At 39.1% G+C, this 17,500-nt stretch overlaps 1 protein-coding gene across 1 annotated transcript in view; it reads right to left on the bottom strand.

The window, feature by feature from the left end:
* Positions 1-17,500, bottom strand: part of LOC133540096 (thrombospondin type-1 domain-containing protein 7A-like) — a 183,569-nt gene that overhangs the window by 85,133 nt on the left and 80,936 nt on the right. The window contains exons 4-5 of the mRNA XM_061882592.1: positions 11,626-12,712; positions 7,837-8,082 (exon numbers count right to left, since the gene is read on the bottom strand). Coding sequence (XP_061738576.1) covers positions 7,837-8,082; positions 11,626-12,712 — 1,333 coding nt within the window. The remainder of the gene's footprint in view (positions 1-7,836; positions 8,083-11,625; positions 12,713-17,500) is intronic.

The following is a 17,500-nucleotide window of genomic DNA, read 5'->3' as shown; positions in this document are numbered from 1 at the left end:
TCATCATTCATTCACCAGTGAAGTGTCCTGCCCAAGGACACAACGGCAGCGATTTGGATGTCAATAGGTGGGAAGCGAACCTGCAACCCTCAGGTTTCTGGCAATGGCCGCTCTACCCACTACGCCATGCCGCCGTAAAAAAGGAAACACCGGCTGTGTTTGTGTTGCTAAAGGCGGCCGCAACACATCGCTTCCCACCTACAGCTTTCTTCTTTGACGTCTCCATTATTCATTGAACAAATTGCAAAGGATTCAGCAACACAGATGTTCAGAATACTGTAGAATTATGCGGTGAAAAGAGACGACTTATAGCTGGGAACGGTGCTGGAACAAAATGTCCTCTACAATGCGTGACGTCACGCGCACGCGTCATCATATCGCGACGTTTTAGCATGATACTTCCGAGCGAAAATTTAAAATTGCAATTTAGTAAGCTAAACTGGCCGTATTGGCATGTGTTGCGATGTTTATATTTCATCCTTGATATATAAACTATCAGACTGCGTGGTCGCTAGTAGTGGCTTTCAGTAGGTCTTTAAACAAGATGTTTTGAATCAATGGTGAAATTCCGTAATGCAGTGGTTCAACTTGAAGCAGACATTTTAAACAAACAAAATGAGGAGAGTTAAGTCAGCAAGTTGAGAAACAAACAAAGGCAAATAGTTGAGTAAGCAAATGAAGAAAGAAACAAATGAAGATAGTCGAGTCAGCAAGTTAAGAAGCTAACAGGGTACAAGTTAAGCATTTCTAAGGAAACATTTCGAAGGTCATCAAATAAACAAACATATTCACCGACCATTGGTGTGTTTGGAGAAAGTTGTAGAATAGATTTTGCGGTTGTGGCTGCTCGCTGGTCTTCATTGCATGTTGTAGCTTGTTTGCTGAATAAATCTGACTGGACCTCCATTCCTTTTCAGTCACCTAAATCAATCATTTGGCGGCCATTTTCCCTTGGCATTCTGGGCATTTTTCCTCGGCATTCTGGGAAGTGTAGTTCTCATTGGTTTTGACCATGTCGTTTCCACAATGGATTGACGCTTGACTGACACGTCTGAGGGTTTAACTCCACTATATATATATATATATATATATATATATATATATATATATATATATATATATATATATATATATATATATATATATATATATATATATATATATATATATATATATATATATATATATATATATATACGGTGGCAGAGGGGTTAGTGCGTCTGCCTCACAATACGAAGTTCCTGCAGTCCTGGGTTCAAATCCAGGCTCGGGATCTTTCTGTGTGGAGTTTGCATGTTCTCCCCGTGACTGCGTGGGTTCCCTCCGGGTACTCCGGCTTCCTCCCACTTCCAAAGACATGCACCTGGGGATAGGTTGATTGGCAACACTAAATGGTCCCTAGTGTGTGAATGTTGTCTGTCTATCTGTGTTGGCCCTGCGATGAGGTGGCGACTTGTCCAGGGTGTACCCTGCCTTCCGCCCGATTGTAGCTGAGATAGGCGCCAGCGCCCCCCGCGACCCCGAAAGGGAATAAGCGGTAGAAAATGGATGGATGGATGGATATATATATATATATATTAATAGCGTCAATAGCTATTCGCTCAATAGCTTCAGTTACTTCTTCAATACTTTCATACTCCAACCATCCGTTTCAATACATGCGTAATCTGTTGAATCGCTTAAGCCGCTGAAATCCGAGTCTGAATCCGAGCTAATGTCGCTATATCTTGCTGTGCTATTCGCCATTGTTTGTTTACATCGGCAGCACTGTGTGACGTCACAGGGAAATGGATAGTGGCATCGCAAATAGCGAAAATCAAGCACTTTAAAGCTTTTTTAGGGATATCCGGAGACCAGTAAAATTTTGAAAAAAACTTCAAAAAATACAACAAGCCACTGGGAACTGATTTTTATTGTTTTTAACCCTTTTGAAATTGTGATAATGTTCCCCTTTAAACTTTGAATTGACATTGATTTTTCAACCTCAACCCAAAAATTAAAGCTGCAAGCAGCGTTGGTCGGTCCGCCTTTGGCTGCTGCCCCCGAGACCCACGGCCGGATAAGCGTTAGAAGACACCTTGGAGCCACTATTTTGAGAATCTAATGCATTGTGAAAGTAATGCAGTTGTCGTATTGAAGTGAAAATATCAAACTTCCTGTGGATTTTTGCCAAAGTATGTTAATTATTAAAATGTAGGTCTAAGTGAGACCTACATAGTGTTTTTTGTTTCATGTCTCTCTGACATTCCTACCGGACGTTACAAGTAGTTTTGTCTGTGTTTTCTTCCTAGGAGCAGTTTGTCCGTGTTGTATTCCTAGGGGGGCGGTAGAGCGCAATTTTGAGTTTTGAGGTTAGGTTTTTTCATCAGATGGCAATTTTTGCCAGACCTGATGTGTGTGTCAAGTTTGGTGAGTTTAGAAGCATTTTAAGGGGGTCAAATAACAGCTCAAAGAGGCAAAAATGAAATTTTTTAGGAGACTTTGCACAGGGGTTCTTTGAAGGCGCGTAAAATCAAAACCTGAGAACTTATCAAAACTCTGTTGTATACTTTTAATCAGAAGGGTTCAATCTCTCTCATGTGCGAGTTTGAAGCCAAAACAACAAACGCACTCAGAGGAGATAATGTTTGAAGAAAGGTGACCGCTTTTTTACAAAACTTTTGTTTTGAAGGGGGGATTGCAAACTTCCTGTTTATTTTTGTTGGGCGTTGTCAATCTATGAAATGTAGGTCTAAGTGAGACCTACATAGAGGTTTTTGTTTCATGTCTCTCCGACATTCTTACCGGAAGTTACAAGCAGTTTTGTCTGTATTTTCTTCCTAGGAGCAGTTTTTTCAGTGTTTTATTCAAAAATAGCGCTAGAGCGCAATTTTGAGTTTTGGGGTTTGGTTTTTTCATTAGATCGCAATATTTGCCAGTCATTATGTGTGCGCCAAGTTTTGTGACTTTTGAATCATTTTAAAGGGGTCAAATTACAACGCAAAGAGGCAAAAATTGCATTTTTTGCGAAAATTTCATTTTGAAGGGGTTTTTGCCAACTTCCTGTAGATTTTTGCTGAAAGAAGTGAGTGTATGAAAATTGGGTCTAAGTCAGACCTACATGGGAGTTTTTGTTTCATGTCGCTATGACATTCCTAACAGAAGTTACTTGCAGTTTTGTCTGTAATTTTTTCCTAGGGGGCGCTAGAGCGCAATTTTCATTTTGGGGGATTGGTTGCTTAATATGTTGGGAAAGTTTGCTATACCGACATGTGTGTCAAATTTGGTGAGTTTTGAAGGATGTTAAGGGGGTCAAATTACAGCGCGTAGTTGCGGAATAATAATAAAACACAGCAGTTTCAATAGGGTCCTTGGCCCATGGCAAAGGACTCCACAGGAGTCCTTTGCCATGGGCCAAGGACCCTAATTAAAGCTGCAAGCAGCGTTGGTCGGGTCCGCCTTTGGTTGCTGCCGCCGCTTCTCAAACCCTGATCTTAGTCAGACCTACATAGAGGTTTTTGTTTCATGTCTCTAGGTCATTCCCAACAGAAGTTACAAACAGTTTTGCCTGGGTATTTTCCTAGGGGGCGTTGGAGCGCAATTTTGATTTTTGGGGTTTGTTTTTTCATCAGATGGCAATTTTTGCCAGTCCTGATGTGTGTGTAAAATTTGGTGAGTTTTGAATTATGTTAAGGGGGTGAAATTATAGATCGGCGATTCTGGATGTTGTTGATAAATGGCTTTCGCTTGGCATAGTAGAGCTTTAACTTGCACTTTGAAGCATTTTAAGGGGGTCAAATTACAGTTTAAAGAGGCAAAAATTAAATTTTTTAGGAAACTTTGCGCAAGGGTCCCCTGAAAACAGAACGCTGTGGTTTATTTGGTTGCTGATTGCCGCGTGTGTTTGTCAAAGTGCTCCTGCCTGCCAGGGGAGTTGACATCAACAAACCTTAGGTCGGGAATAGAAAGGTCTGGTTTGAGGTCAGCAATAAAAGGATGCATGTTTATGACCGGGGGGGCCAAGGCTTTGTTGTCGGTGTCTTGAGGCTGCACAGAGAGGAAGAGGAGACGCTCTGGTGCATGGTGACTTGTAATAAGAATGATGATATTAAGTGGCATGCAGGGGTCTCTGTGCATTCCTGGCTGAATATCCTGGTTCTGATCAACTAAGATCCAAATAATAAGTACCGAATAGTGTCTACGAAGTATATCGGCACTAGTATAGTACCACCATACTCATGAATCATATTCGGTACTTTAACGCCTCTAAAAAGTACCGGTTCCTCCCCGACCCATTTTTCGTCATGTCAGGACATTGCTGGTTTTTACCAGCAGAGGAGCATGTTCGGCAGTGCACACGCACAGAGTACTTTCCAGCAGACAGGTTGTGTAGACAGAAAAGGGAGAACGGACGCATTTTGGTGTAAAAAAAGTCAAGATAAAGGTGAAGTTGTAACACTGAAACACCCTCTGGTGTTTTAGCTACTTCTAAATCCCTAATTCTGGCCTCCATAGAGACAAATGTACAAGTATCATTATCACTGGAGGACGAGGAAGAGCTAAACATGCTTCACGACACACCGTAGGAGGATACAATAGCTCACCGGCGTCACAATGTAAACAAACGCCATTGGGTGTATCTACACCTGACATCCACTGTAATGATACCAAGTACAAGAGCGTATCTAGTCGATACTATGATTACGTCAATATTTTTCTGCATCACAAATTCTTTTTCCTTTTTCTTAAATTGATGTTATGTTCATAAAGTCAGTAAATATGTCCCTGGACACATGAGGACTTTGAATATGATCCTGTAACTACTTGGTATCAGATCGATACCTAAATGTGTAGTATCATCCAAAACTAATGTAAAGTATCAAAGAAGAGAAGAATAAGTGATTATTACATTTGAACAGAAGTGTAGATAGAACATGTTAAAACAGAAAATAAGCAGATATTAACAATAAATGAACAAGTGGATTAATAATCAATTTTTACAGTTTTTCCCTTATGTGTACAAAATAATAGGTGTATAAATGACACAATATGTTACTGCAGACTAATTAGAAGTCTTTGTTTGTTTACTTACTACTAAAAGACAAGTTGTCTTGTATGTTCAACATTTTATTTAAGGACTAAATTAAAATAATAAACATATGTTTCATGTACTCTAGGATTTTTTTGTTCAAATAAAGACAATAATTAATTTTTTTATGGTCCCCTTTATTTAGAAAAGTATCGAAAAGTATCACTACATTTTGGTATCGCGACAACCTGCGAAACATACTTGTTGGGATGATACAGCCTCTGTATTTTTTTGTGACCTAACGTATATATATATATATATATATATATATATATATATATATATACAAGGTTTCTGTGGTGTATCTGTTATACTGTGCTCAATACCGGGGTAGAGCAGAATATATCATCCCTACAAGCCTGTTTCACCTGTTTTATAAATAAAAAAACCCTGACGAGCACTAGTGGCTTAGGTATGGTATGTATATATATATATTTATTGCGATTCTAAATCGAGTCATGATTTTCAAAAATTGATGCAAAGAAAAAAACAAATAATTCGAATATACATATATATATATATATATAAAATAATAAAAAAAACAAATAATTAGAAAATAAATAAATAAATAAATAAATAATAAAAACAATTATATATATATATATATATGTAAGATAATATATATATATATTTTTTTTTTTATTAATTCTTTATTTATTTATTTTCTAATTATTTGTTTTTTTCTTTGCATCAATTTTTGAAAATCATGACTCGATTTAGAATCGCAATAAATAAGAAAAAACTAATATATATTTATATATATATTATTTTATATATATATATATATTTTTTTTTTTTTTAAATTAATTATTTATTTTCTAATTATTTGTTTTTTTCTTTGCATCAATTTTTGAAAATCATGACTCGATTTAGAATCGCAATAAATAAGAAAAAAATAATATATATATATTATTTTATATATATATATATATATATATATTTTTTTTTTAATTAATTATCTATTTTCTAATTATTTGTTTTTTTCTTTGCATCAATTTTTGAAAATCATGACTCGATTTAGAATCACAATAAATAAGAAAAAATAATATATATATATTATTTTATATATATATATATATACATATATATATATATATTTTTATTAATTATTTATTTTCTAATTATTTGTTTTTTTCTTTGCATCAATTTTTGAAAATCATGACTCGATTTAGAATCGCAATAAATAAGAATGACAATTTGCATGTAAATCAATTTTTTCCGTGCACATACCAGAGTATCATCACCTGTTTTATGAATAAAGTCCCCTGACGAGCAGGGAAACCTGTGAAACATGCTGGTAGCAATGATACAGCCTCTGTGTTTTTTCCTCACCTAACGTGTATTTTTTTTTTTTTTTTAAATTTGTTTTATCATCATTATTTATTTGTTTTTTTATTATTTTTTTTTATTACTTTTTTTAAATGATTATTTATTTATTTATTTTCTTTACATCAATTTTTGAAAATCATGAATCGATTTAGAATCGGGATGAATAAGAATCGCAATTTGCATGTAAATCTATTTTTTACGTGCACATACCCGAGTAGAGTGAAATATATCATCCCTACAAGCCCGTTTCACCTGTTTTATAAATAAAGTCCCCTGACGAGCAGGGAAACCTGCGAAACATGCTGGTAGCAATGATACAGCCTCTGTGTTTTTTCGATGACCTAACATATATATATTTTTTATTTGTAGTTTTATTTGTTTTATTATCATTATTTATTTGTATTTGTATTATTGTTTTTTTTATTACTTTTTTTAAATTATTCTTTATTTTCTTTACATCAATTTTTGAAAATCATAAATCGATTTAGAATCGGGATGAATAAGAATCGCAATTTGCATGTAAATTTATTTTTTACGTGCACATACCCGAGTAGAGTGAAATATATCATCCCTACAAGCCTGTTTCACCTGTTTTATAAATGAAGTCCCCTGACGAGCAGGGAAACCTGCGAAACATGCTGGTAACAATGATACAGCCTCTTTTTTTTTCCTGACCTAAAGTATATATATATATATATATATATATATATTATTTGTTTTATTATCATTATTTATTATTATTTTATTATTGTTTTTTTTATTACTTTTTTAAAATTATTATTTATTTTCTTTACATCAATTTTTGAAAATCCTGAATCGATTTAGAATCGCAATAAATAAGAATCACAATTTGCATGTAAATCCATTTTTTCCGTGCACATATATATCATCCCTACAAGCCTGTTTCACCTGTTTTATGAATAAAATCCCCTGACGAGCAGGGAAACCTGCGAAACATGCTGGTAGCAATGATACAGCCTCTGTGTTTTTCCTGACCTAACATATATATATATATTTTTTTTTTGTTTGTTTGTTTGTTTTATTATCATTTTTTTATTATTGTTTTTTTTATACTTTTTAAAAAATATTTATTTATTTTCTTTACATCAATTTTTGAAAATCATAAATCGATTTTGAATCGGGATGAATAAGAATCGCAATTTGCCTGTAAATCTATTTTTTCCGTGCACATACCCGAGTAGAGTGAAATATATCATCCCTACAAGCCTGTTTCACCTGTTTTGTGAATAAAGTCCCCTGACGAGCAGGGAAACCTGGGAAACATGCTGGTAGCAATGATACAGCCTCTGTGTTTTTTCCTGACCTAACGTATATATATATATATATATATATATATATATATATATATATATATATATATATATATATATATATATATATATATATATATATATATATATACATATAGCGTCACTTACACGATGCAGGGGGCAACAGTCTCTTCAGGACGACACGGCTGCTTCTCCTCCAGCTCAGGACACTCGGCTCCTCCTCCGATGGGGAACTGGATGACTTTTCGTGTCCGGGTCTGTTCTCCCTCGGGCCCGTCGGGGCGGTAGCAGTCCCTGGAGCAAGCGGACCACTCGGACCAGTCGCTCACGTCACAGTCCTTGGGCATGACGCATGCTTGGTAGGTGACTGGGAGCGACTCGTGAGAGCAGAAGCTGCGAACATGGAAGACAGCAGAGTCATGAGACTTTGTGATATATATATATATGTATATATATGTCTTGATTGGATTATTCAGTGCAGGGGTGCCCATTACGTCGATCGCGAGCTACCAGTCGACCGCGGGGGGTGTGTCAGTCGATCTCCAGCCAGGCTTTTAAAAAAAATAGACCTAAAAATCAGTGATCATCAATCTTCACCAAGACGTCACTTAAATGACATTCACGGTACCGGAGGGTCTTGTGAGATGACGCTGGCTGCTGCAAGATCATTATTATGAAAATATGACCGAGAGGAAGGCGAGAAACACTTTTTATTTCAACAGACTCTCGCGCCGTACCTTCCGTCAAAACTCTAAAGGCCGACTGCACATTTCCTATCTTCACAATAAAAGCCCTGCTTCATGCTGCCTGCGCTAACTAAATACAGAGTCTCGGAAAACTGGCGTGCACAAGCGATCCCTCAGAAAGCTGGCGTGCACAAGAGACTCTTATTTTGTTAGCGCAGGCAGCATGAAGCAGGGCTTTTATTGTGAAGATAGGAAATGTGCAGTCGGCCTTTAGAGTTTTGACGGAAGGGACGGCGCGAAAGTCTGTTGAAATAAAAAGTGTTTCTCGCCTTCCTCTCTGTCATTTTTTCATAATAATGAACTGGCAGCAGCCAGCGTCATCTCACAAGACCCTCGGGTGCCGTGAATGTCAATCAAGCAAGCTACGGAATTTGCCGCCAATGTTTTTCTTGTAAAGTGTATGGAAGCTGGATGAATTAGATGCCAAAAACCGACCACTTTCATGTGGTATTGTACAGAAAGGACAACTTTTTTTCTCCTCCATTTGAAAATGTGGGCGTTATCATCATTACTGTCTGATTCCAATCAATGCAAGTCATCAGAATCAGGTAATACACCAACTTATATTCTTGTCTTGGTGAAAGAAAGACATCTATATGTGTTACACATGCTTGTATTATCATTAAACACATTTAACTTGTTTACAAAAATGTCTCTTTCATAAATAGATAAATATAAATGATATATATATAAATGAGGTAGATCCCCTCGAGTTGGTCAATTGAAAAGTAGCTCGCCTGCAGAAAAAGTGTGGGCACCCCTGATCCAGAGAATAGTGCTCGATACCGTGGTAGAGCGCAATATGTATATATATAATCTCCTGATGGTTGAGGGAACCCCTCATGAAACAGTTCTGTAGAGACGAAGTAGTCTTGTGATTTTTCCCACACCTACATATATATATATGTATATATATATATATATATATATAGTCAAATAATGCTATTTTTTGTGGTCCCCTTTATTTAGAAAAGTATCGAAAAGTAAGGTACCGGTACCAAAATATTGGTATCGGGACAACCCTGATCCTGAGTTTTGGCCAGCATGAATTCAGTGCCCATGAAATCGTCCCCTTTAAAATCTCCAATCAGTCTGAAGATAAACAGAACAAAGTCCTGAAAGTACCAGAGTCCATGTCAAAACTGGAGTCTGGACAAGTGGTCTTTGCTTGGCGTTTGATGGTTCCTGGCATGTGACCTTGCCTGTGACGGGTCCTGCTTCTCCGTGAACGCCATGCGTTGGTGCTGATGGTGTTTTGAAGGACAGAACGAGGCCAACCATGGAACAAAGACCAACTTCTCGGACATGACTCAGACCTCACCAGCGACAGCACACACTACGACTTGTCTTCAGGAAGTCAGTGTCTCACAGAATAAAGTTATGAGGTACGATAAATAATAATAATAACTATAATAAAAAGAGATTTTATTTTATTTTTAACTTTATTTTATTATTATTTTTCAGATTTTATTTGTAAAAAGCACTTTCATTGAGCAAACCTCAAAGAGCTACAATGTATTAAAAAAAGAACATCAAAATAAATAAAAATAACAACTAGAACTAGCACATATATATCTAAAAAGAAAAGTTGTTTAAAAAAAGAAGGGGTTTTAAGCCTTTTTTTAAAGCATTCACAGTTTGTGGTGCCCTCAGGTGGTCAGGGAGAGCGTTAAAAAAAACTGGGAGCGGCGGAGCAGAAAGCTCCTCACGTTTGTGATAAAACAAAGTGTTAACGACGAAACACCGAATGTGAGATGTATCTCATTAGTCAGCATTTTCACAATTAACATTAAAAGTCACACCTTGGGAAACGAGTCCCGCAATTGATTTTTTTTTAGGGATTGTCATGCGGCGACTTTGGGGAGCATTTGGAACGTAGCACTGCAGGAAGCGCCATACTGAAGCAATGACACCAGCCGAGGATGTAAAAATAATGTATGAACGGCGGGTATTTATCCATGGAAATGCTGCTGATGGTGTGTTTGATGGAGATACAGTACCCTAGAAGGCAAATGTTGTACATTATAATTACAATACTATAAATACACCTTATGCTAAAATATTATAAAATCATGCATCTTATGTTGATACTTTGGTGGAATAAAACATGTGTGATGTTAATTATTTGGTGGAACAAAACAAATACATGTTTTGATAATAGTATTATGAAAACATGCATGTTATGTTGATTACTTATTGTAATAAACAAAAACACATCAAAAAATACATTTGTGAAAAAAATGCATGTTCTGATAGTTGTTTAGATGCATAAATTGTAATTATTTAGTGCAATACAACAAATACACGTTATACTAATAGTACTATAAAAAATGCATGTTATGTTAATTGTTTACTGTGAAGAAACAAATACATATTGTGTTAATAGTACTATACAAACATGCATGTTATGTTAATTGTTTGGTGTAAAGAAACAAATTCATATAGAGCTAATAGTACTATGAAAACATGCATGTTATGTTCATTGTTTAGTGTAACAAAACAAATACATATTGTGCTAATAGTACTATGAAAACATGCATGTTATGTTAATTGTTTGGTGTAAAGAAACAAATACATATTGCGCTAATAGTACTATAAGAACAAGCGTGTTATGTTCATTGTTTATGTAACAAAACAAATACATATTGTGCTAATAGTACTATGAAAACATGCATGTTTTGTTAATTGTTTAGTGTAACAAAACAAATACATATTGTCCTAGTAGTACTATGAAAACATGCATGTTATGTTAATAATTTAGTGTAACAAAACAAATACATATTGTGCTAGTAGTACTATGAAAACATGCATGTTATGTTGATTGTTTAGTAAAACAAAACAAATTCATATTGTGCTAATAGTATTATAAAAACATGCATGTTATGTAAATTTTTTAGTGTAACAAAACAATTACATATTGCGCTAATAGTACTATGAAAACATGCATGTTATGTTAATAATTTAGTGTAACAAAACAAATACATATTGTGCTAGTAGTACTATGAAAACATGCATGTTATGTTGATTGTTTAGTGTAACAAAACAAATACATATTGTGCTAATAGTACTATCTGATTTTGTGGAACAGTGATGACAAAAAATAATTTTAGGACTAAGGTTGTCCAACAGACCAAAGACCAGAGAAGAGGTCCAAAAGGGACTCAAGACCGCTGGTCTGAGTTCTTCTTACCTGAGAGCATCAACGTTCCCCCGCTTGTGAACGCAGGTGACTTCTCTTGTCTGGTAGCCAATCTGCACATCCCAGGACTTTCCTCCCGGGCGGTTCTGGCGGTTCCTGTTTCGAGTCTTTTTCAGGAGCTCTCTGGCCGCAAGATCTTTTACCTTCCCTCTTTCCTTCAACTTCTCCCGGACTTTCTCTCGGACTTTCTCCTTTTTGTCTTTGTTTTTTACTTTCCTCGGTCTTTTGGGCCGGTCGACCTGACGGGACGCTCTGTCAGGGTTTCGGTTGGCCTTACCCAATTTCCTGTTGGGTCTTAGCGGTCTGTCCCCGTCTTTGGAAACGTCATCGGCCTGAACCGACCTCTTGTCCCCGACTTTGGCCCTTTTTTCTCCTCGTTTGGACTGTGTTCTGCCCTCTCCGGTGGGTTTAACGCCGTCACTCTCACTGAGAGCTTTGATAGCTTGCCTGGCCTGCCTGGAGACCGACACGGAGCAAGGCCCCCAGGGTCCGACCCGCAGACTGTACGGACTCTCTTCCCCCTCGCACGGTCCTGGCTGACAGGTCTGGAACTCTGTCAGGTTTGGACAGGCGGACCCACCAAACAAGGGGGGAGCAAGAACAATGCGAATTCTGTTCTGCAAACCGATCCCACAGGTCTTGGAACAGAAGGTCCAAGGACTGAACTCCGACACCACACAATCCCGAGGGCAAGGGATGAGACAAGCTTGCTCCAGGCGTGGTTTGGGTTCAAAGTATTCACAGATCGCATCCTCCGCAGGCTCGCCGTTGGCTTTCTGGACACAACCCACTTCTCTGGTCTGAATGCCTTCCTCCGCCCGGGCGCACACGGCGGGTCGTTGCACACCCGCGCTGCGCATCGACACGGACACGCACTGGTTCCAAGCCCCCAGTTGCCAGTCGTAAAGATCCTTGTGCCAGTCACACACTCTGAAGCAACTCTGCTGGTTGCTGGGTCGTTCTGCCGGGTTGCAGTTTGTGTGCAGCGTGGTCCAACCTTCGGCGTGCGCACACCACACCGCCCGGCTCTGGCTCCCACCGGGCCCGCACTCGCTGCCCATGCATCGACCCCACGGTCCTAGAAGACAATGTCAGAAAGGTCGCGGTCAGAACCATCATTTCTCGTCAAGATTGACTTCTCGATACTTCAAAGGAACAGATCAGCACTATTGGATGTGAGCTTGGTGCACAAGGTCCAAGCTTGAACCTTTCAGCTTGGTCAGCTTGATTGCGCTCTTGAGGATCCCCCAAATGTGGTGACTGTTATAGGGTCCACAGGACCCGAAAAGGTTTCGGACATAAATGTCTTGAAAATAAGTCATTTATATATTTTGGACCCTAGATTACAGTCTATCGATCGTTATAAAAGGGAGTCAATGGGGGTCCAATGTCTGAATAGCTGGTGCGGAAAATAACTCGGCAAAGAACGGACGGTGCAAATTTTTAAGATTAATTATCTCTTAAGGCCATTTTTTATTTTACTATAACATTGAAAATTAACATTATGATTCTGTTCTATGATGTCATCTTCAAAGGCAATAAAAAGACCCACAAAGGTCCCAGGTCTCCCCAAGGGGGGAGAAATCTTGATTGTGCCCATTTAAATTGTTTTAGGAAAGAAAGGAGACACTGGCATTGACCAATCTAAGTCTAAGACGAGATGTGACCAATCTAAGTCTAAGACTAGATGTGACCAATCTAAGTCTTAGACTGGTAGGACCAATCTAAGTCTAAGAGTAGTTGTGACCAATCTAAGTCTAAGACTAGATGTGGCCAATCTAAGTCTAAGAATAGATGTGACCAATCTGAGTCTAAGACTAGATGTGACCAATCTAAGTCTAAGACTAGATGTGACCAATCTAAGTCTAAGACTAGATCAAACCAATTTAAGTTTAAGACTAGTCGGACCAATCTAAGTCTAAGACTAGATGTGACCAATCTAAGTCCAAGACTAGATGTGACCAATCTAGGTCTAAAACTAGATGTGACCAATCTAAGTCTAAGACTAGATCAAACCAATTTAAATTTAAGACTAGTCGGACCGATCTAAGTCTAAGACTAGATGTGACCCATCACAATGTGATAGATAGTCCTGAGATGATGTCATCACAATGTGATAGATGGTCCTGAGATGATGTCATCACAATGTGATAGATGGTCCTGAGATGATGTCATCACAATGTGATAGATGGTCCTGTGATGATGTCATCACAAAGTGTCCCCAGGAAGTCTCTGCATCACATTGTTGTGTCACACGCTACAACATCATCTTATATAGATATATATATGTATTTGTTACACGTTTAATGCTCCATAAGTGTTGTTGTACCTCATTATCTTCTGCTCTTTTATGAGAAGCCATTATTGCTAACGAGCGCCATCAGCGGCGGCGAGGAGGAGGAGGAGGAGGAGGCGAGACATTTGATCAGGCAGAGATGACATCATCAATCAAGCAGGAAATGATCTCGCCCTGCCAGGAAATGAACTCAACCCCGACATTGTTGGACTGTTGATATCCCCCGCATCGTGTTCCGTGTGAGACTGTGAGATGTTGGATGGCGCTTTACGGTTTCAGTCGATGTCAACAGAAGCAGGAGGATACACGAGCTTGTGGCGCCACACGCAAGCTGAGAGTCGATACTGATCAATAGTTATCAATAGGAGCAGCAAAAAGTCCTCCAGACACGAGACAGCATTGCCCACAGGCAAGAAGGATACAAGCAGCGATACCAGCAGTCCTGCAGCATCTTTACTTGTGTGTGATATCATGTGCGATACAAGCAGTCCTGCAGCGTCTTTACTTGTGTGTGATATCATGTGCGATACAAGCAGTCCTGCAGCGTGTTTACTTGTGTGTGATATCATGTGTGATACCGGCAGTGCTACAGCATGTTTACTTTTGTGTGATATCATGTGCGATACAAGCAGTGATACAGGCAGTCCTGCAGCATCTTTACTTGTGTGTGATATCATGTGCGATACAAGCAGTCCCGCAGCGTGTTTTCTTGTGTGTGATATCATGTGCGATACAAGCAGTGCTGCAGCGTGTTTACTTGTGTGTGACATCATGTGTGATACCGGCAGTGCTACAGCATGTTTACTTTTGTGTGATATCATGTGCGATACAAGCGGTGATACAAGCAGTCCTGCAGCATCTTTACTTGTGTGTGATATCATGTGCGATACAAGCAGTGCTGCAGCGTGTTTACTTGTGTGTGATATCATGTGTGATACCGGCAGTGTTACAGCATGTTTAGTTTTGTGTGCATATCACGTGCGATACAAGCAGTGATACAGGCAGTCCTGCAGCATCTTTACTTGTGTGTGATATCATGTGCGATACAAGCAGTCCTGCAGCATCTTTACTTGTGTGTGATATCATGTGCGATACAAGCAGTGCTGCAGCGTGTTTACTTGTGTGTGACATCATGTGTGATACCGGCAGTGCTACAGCATGTTTACTTTTGTGTGATATCATGTGCGATACAAGCGGTGATACAAGCAGTCCTGCAGCATCTTTACTTGTGTGTGATATCATGTGCGATACAAGCAGTGCTGCAGCGTGTTTACTTGTGTGTGATATCATGTGTGATACCGGCAGTGCTACAGCATGTTTACTTTTGTGTGATATCATGTGCGATACAAGCAGTGATACAGGCAGTCCTGCAGCATCTTTACTTGTGTGTGATTTCATGTGCGATACAAGCAGTCCTGCAGCATCCTTACTTGTGTGTGATATCATGTGTGATACAAGCAGTGCTGCAACATGTTTACTTGTGTGTGATATCATGTGTGATACAAGCAGTGCTGCAACATGTTTACTTGTGTGTGATATCATGTGCTATATAAGCAGTGCTGCAGCGTGTCCACTTGTATGTGATATAATGTGCGATACAAGCAGGCCCGTAGGGTGTTTACTTGTGTGTGATATCTTGTGCGATACAAGCAGGCCCACAGGGTGTTTACTTGTGTGTGATATCTTGTGCGATACAAGCAGTCCTGCAGCATGTTTACTTTTGTGTGATATCATGTGCGATAAAAGCAGTCCTGCAGGGTGTTTACATGTGTGTGATATCATGTGTGATACAAGCAGTACTGCAGTGTGTTTACTTTTGTGTGATATCATGTGCAATACAAGCAGTTCCGCAGCGTGTTTAATTGTGTGGGATATCATATGTGATACAAGCAGTGCTGCAGCGTGTTTAATTGTGTGTGATATCATGTGCGATACAAGCAGTGCTGCAGCGTGTCCACTTGTATGTGATATAATGTGCGATACAAGCAGGCCCACAGGGTGTTTACTTGTGTGTGATATCTTGTGCGATACAAGCAGTCCCGCAGCGTGTTTACTTTTGTGTGATATCATGTGCGATAAAAGAAGCCCTGCAACGTGTCTCTTTGTGTGTGTGATATCATGTGCGGTACAAGCTAGTCCACAGGGTTTTTACTTGTGTGTGATATCATGTGCGATACAAGCTAGTCCACAGGGTTTTTACTTGTGTGTGATGTATTGTGCGATACAAGCAGTGCTGCAGCGTGTTTACTTGTGTGTGATATCATGTGCGATACAAGCTAGTCCACAGGGTTTTTACTTGTGTGTGATATCATGTGCGATACAAGCTAGTCCACAGGGTTTTTACTTGTGTGTGATGTATTGTGCGATACAAGCAGTCCTGCAGCGTGTTTACTTTTGTGTGATATCATGTGCGATACAAGCAGTCCTGCAGCCTGTTTACTTTTGTGTGATATCATGTGCTATATAAACAGTGCTGCAGCGTGTCCACTTGTATGTGATATCATGTGCGACACAAGCAGTTCTGCAGCATGTTTACTTGTGTGTGATATCATGTGCGACACAAGCAGTCTCGCAGCGTGTTTACTTGTAATATCGTGTGCGATACAAGCAGTGCTGCAGCGTATTTAGTTGTGTGTGATATCATGTGCGATACCAGCAGTCCTGCAGCATCTTTACTTGTGTGTGATATCATGTGCGATACCAGCAGTCCTGCAGCATCTTTACTTGTGTGTGATTACATGTGAGATACCAGTAGTCCTGCAGCATCTTTACTTGTGTGTGATAACATGTGCGATACAAGCAGTTCCGCAGCGTGTTTACTTGTGTGTGATTGCATGTGCGATACAAGCAGTCCTGCAACATGTTTACTTGTGTGATATCATGTGCGATACAAGCAGTCCTGCAGCATGTTTATTTTTGTGTGATATCATGTGCGATACAAGTAGTGATACAAGCAGTCCTGTAGCGTGTTCACTTGTGTGTGACATGTGCGACACAAGCAATCCTGCAGCATGTTTACTCGTGTGATATCATGTGCGATACAAGCAGTCCTGCAGCATGTTTATTTTTGTGTGATATCACGTGCGATACAAGCAGTGATACAAGCAGTCCTGTAGCGTGTTCACTTGTGTGTGACATCATGTGCGACACAAGCAACCCTGCAGCATGTTTACTTGTATGTGATATCATGTGCGATACAAGCAGTCATGTTTACTTGTGCAAGACTGCAAGTCAGTCTCCCAAATATCCTCCAATAAGCATACATTTTTTTTTTCTATTTCATCAAATCGGTCCAGAAAAGACAAACACGCCAGGCTACAGTCTACTACAAGCAAGCGGCTACACGACAGCTAAGCACACACTAGCACGGTGAAGAGGAGCAAACACGAACAAGACCAACATAGGAAGCATTGACAGGAAAATAAGAGAAGACTCCAACACCAAATTTGCCCTTTGAGATGAAAAGACTTCAGTCAATCAGGGCCGCGGAGAGCATGGAGGGAATCTTCCCCGAGGGCGAGCGAGGGGGGAAGAAAATGATGTCGCCTGAAAAGCGATGAACCAGAAGAC

The sequence above is a fragment of the Nerophis ophidion genome, linkage group LG21, assembly GCF_033978795.1.
Source record: "Nerophis ophidion isolate RoL-2023_Sa linkage group LG21, RoL_Noph_v1.0, whole genome shotgun sequence".
NCBI classification, from domain to species: domain Eukaryota; kingdom Metazoa; phylum Chordata; class Actinopteri; order Syngnathiformes; family Syngnathidae; genus Nerophis; species Nerophis ophidion.
This window is presented reverse-complemented; position numbering and strand designations above follow the sequence as displayed.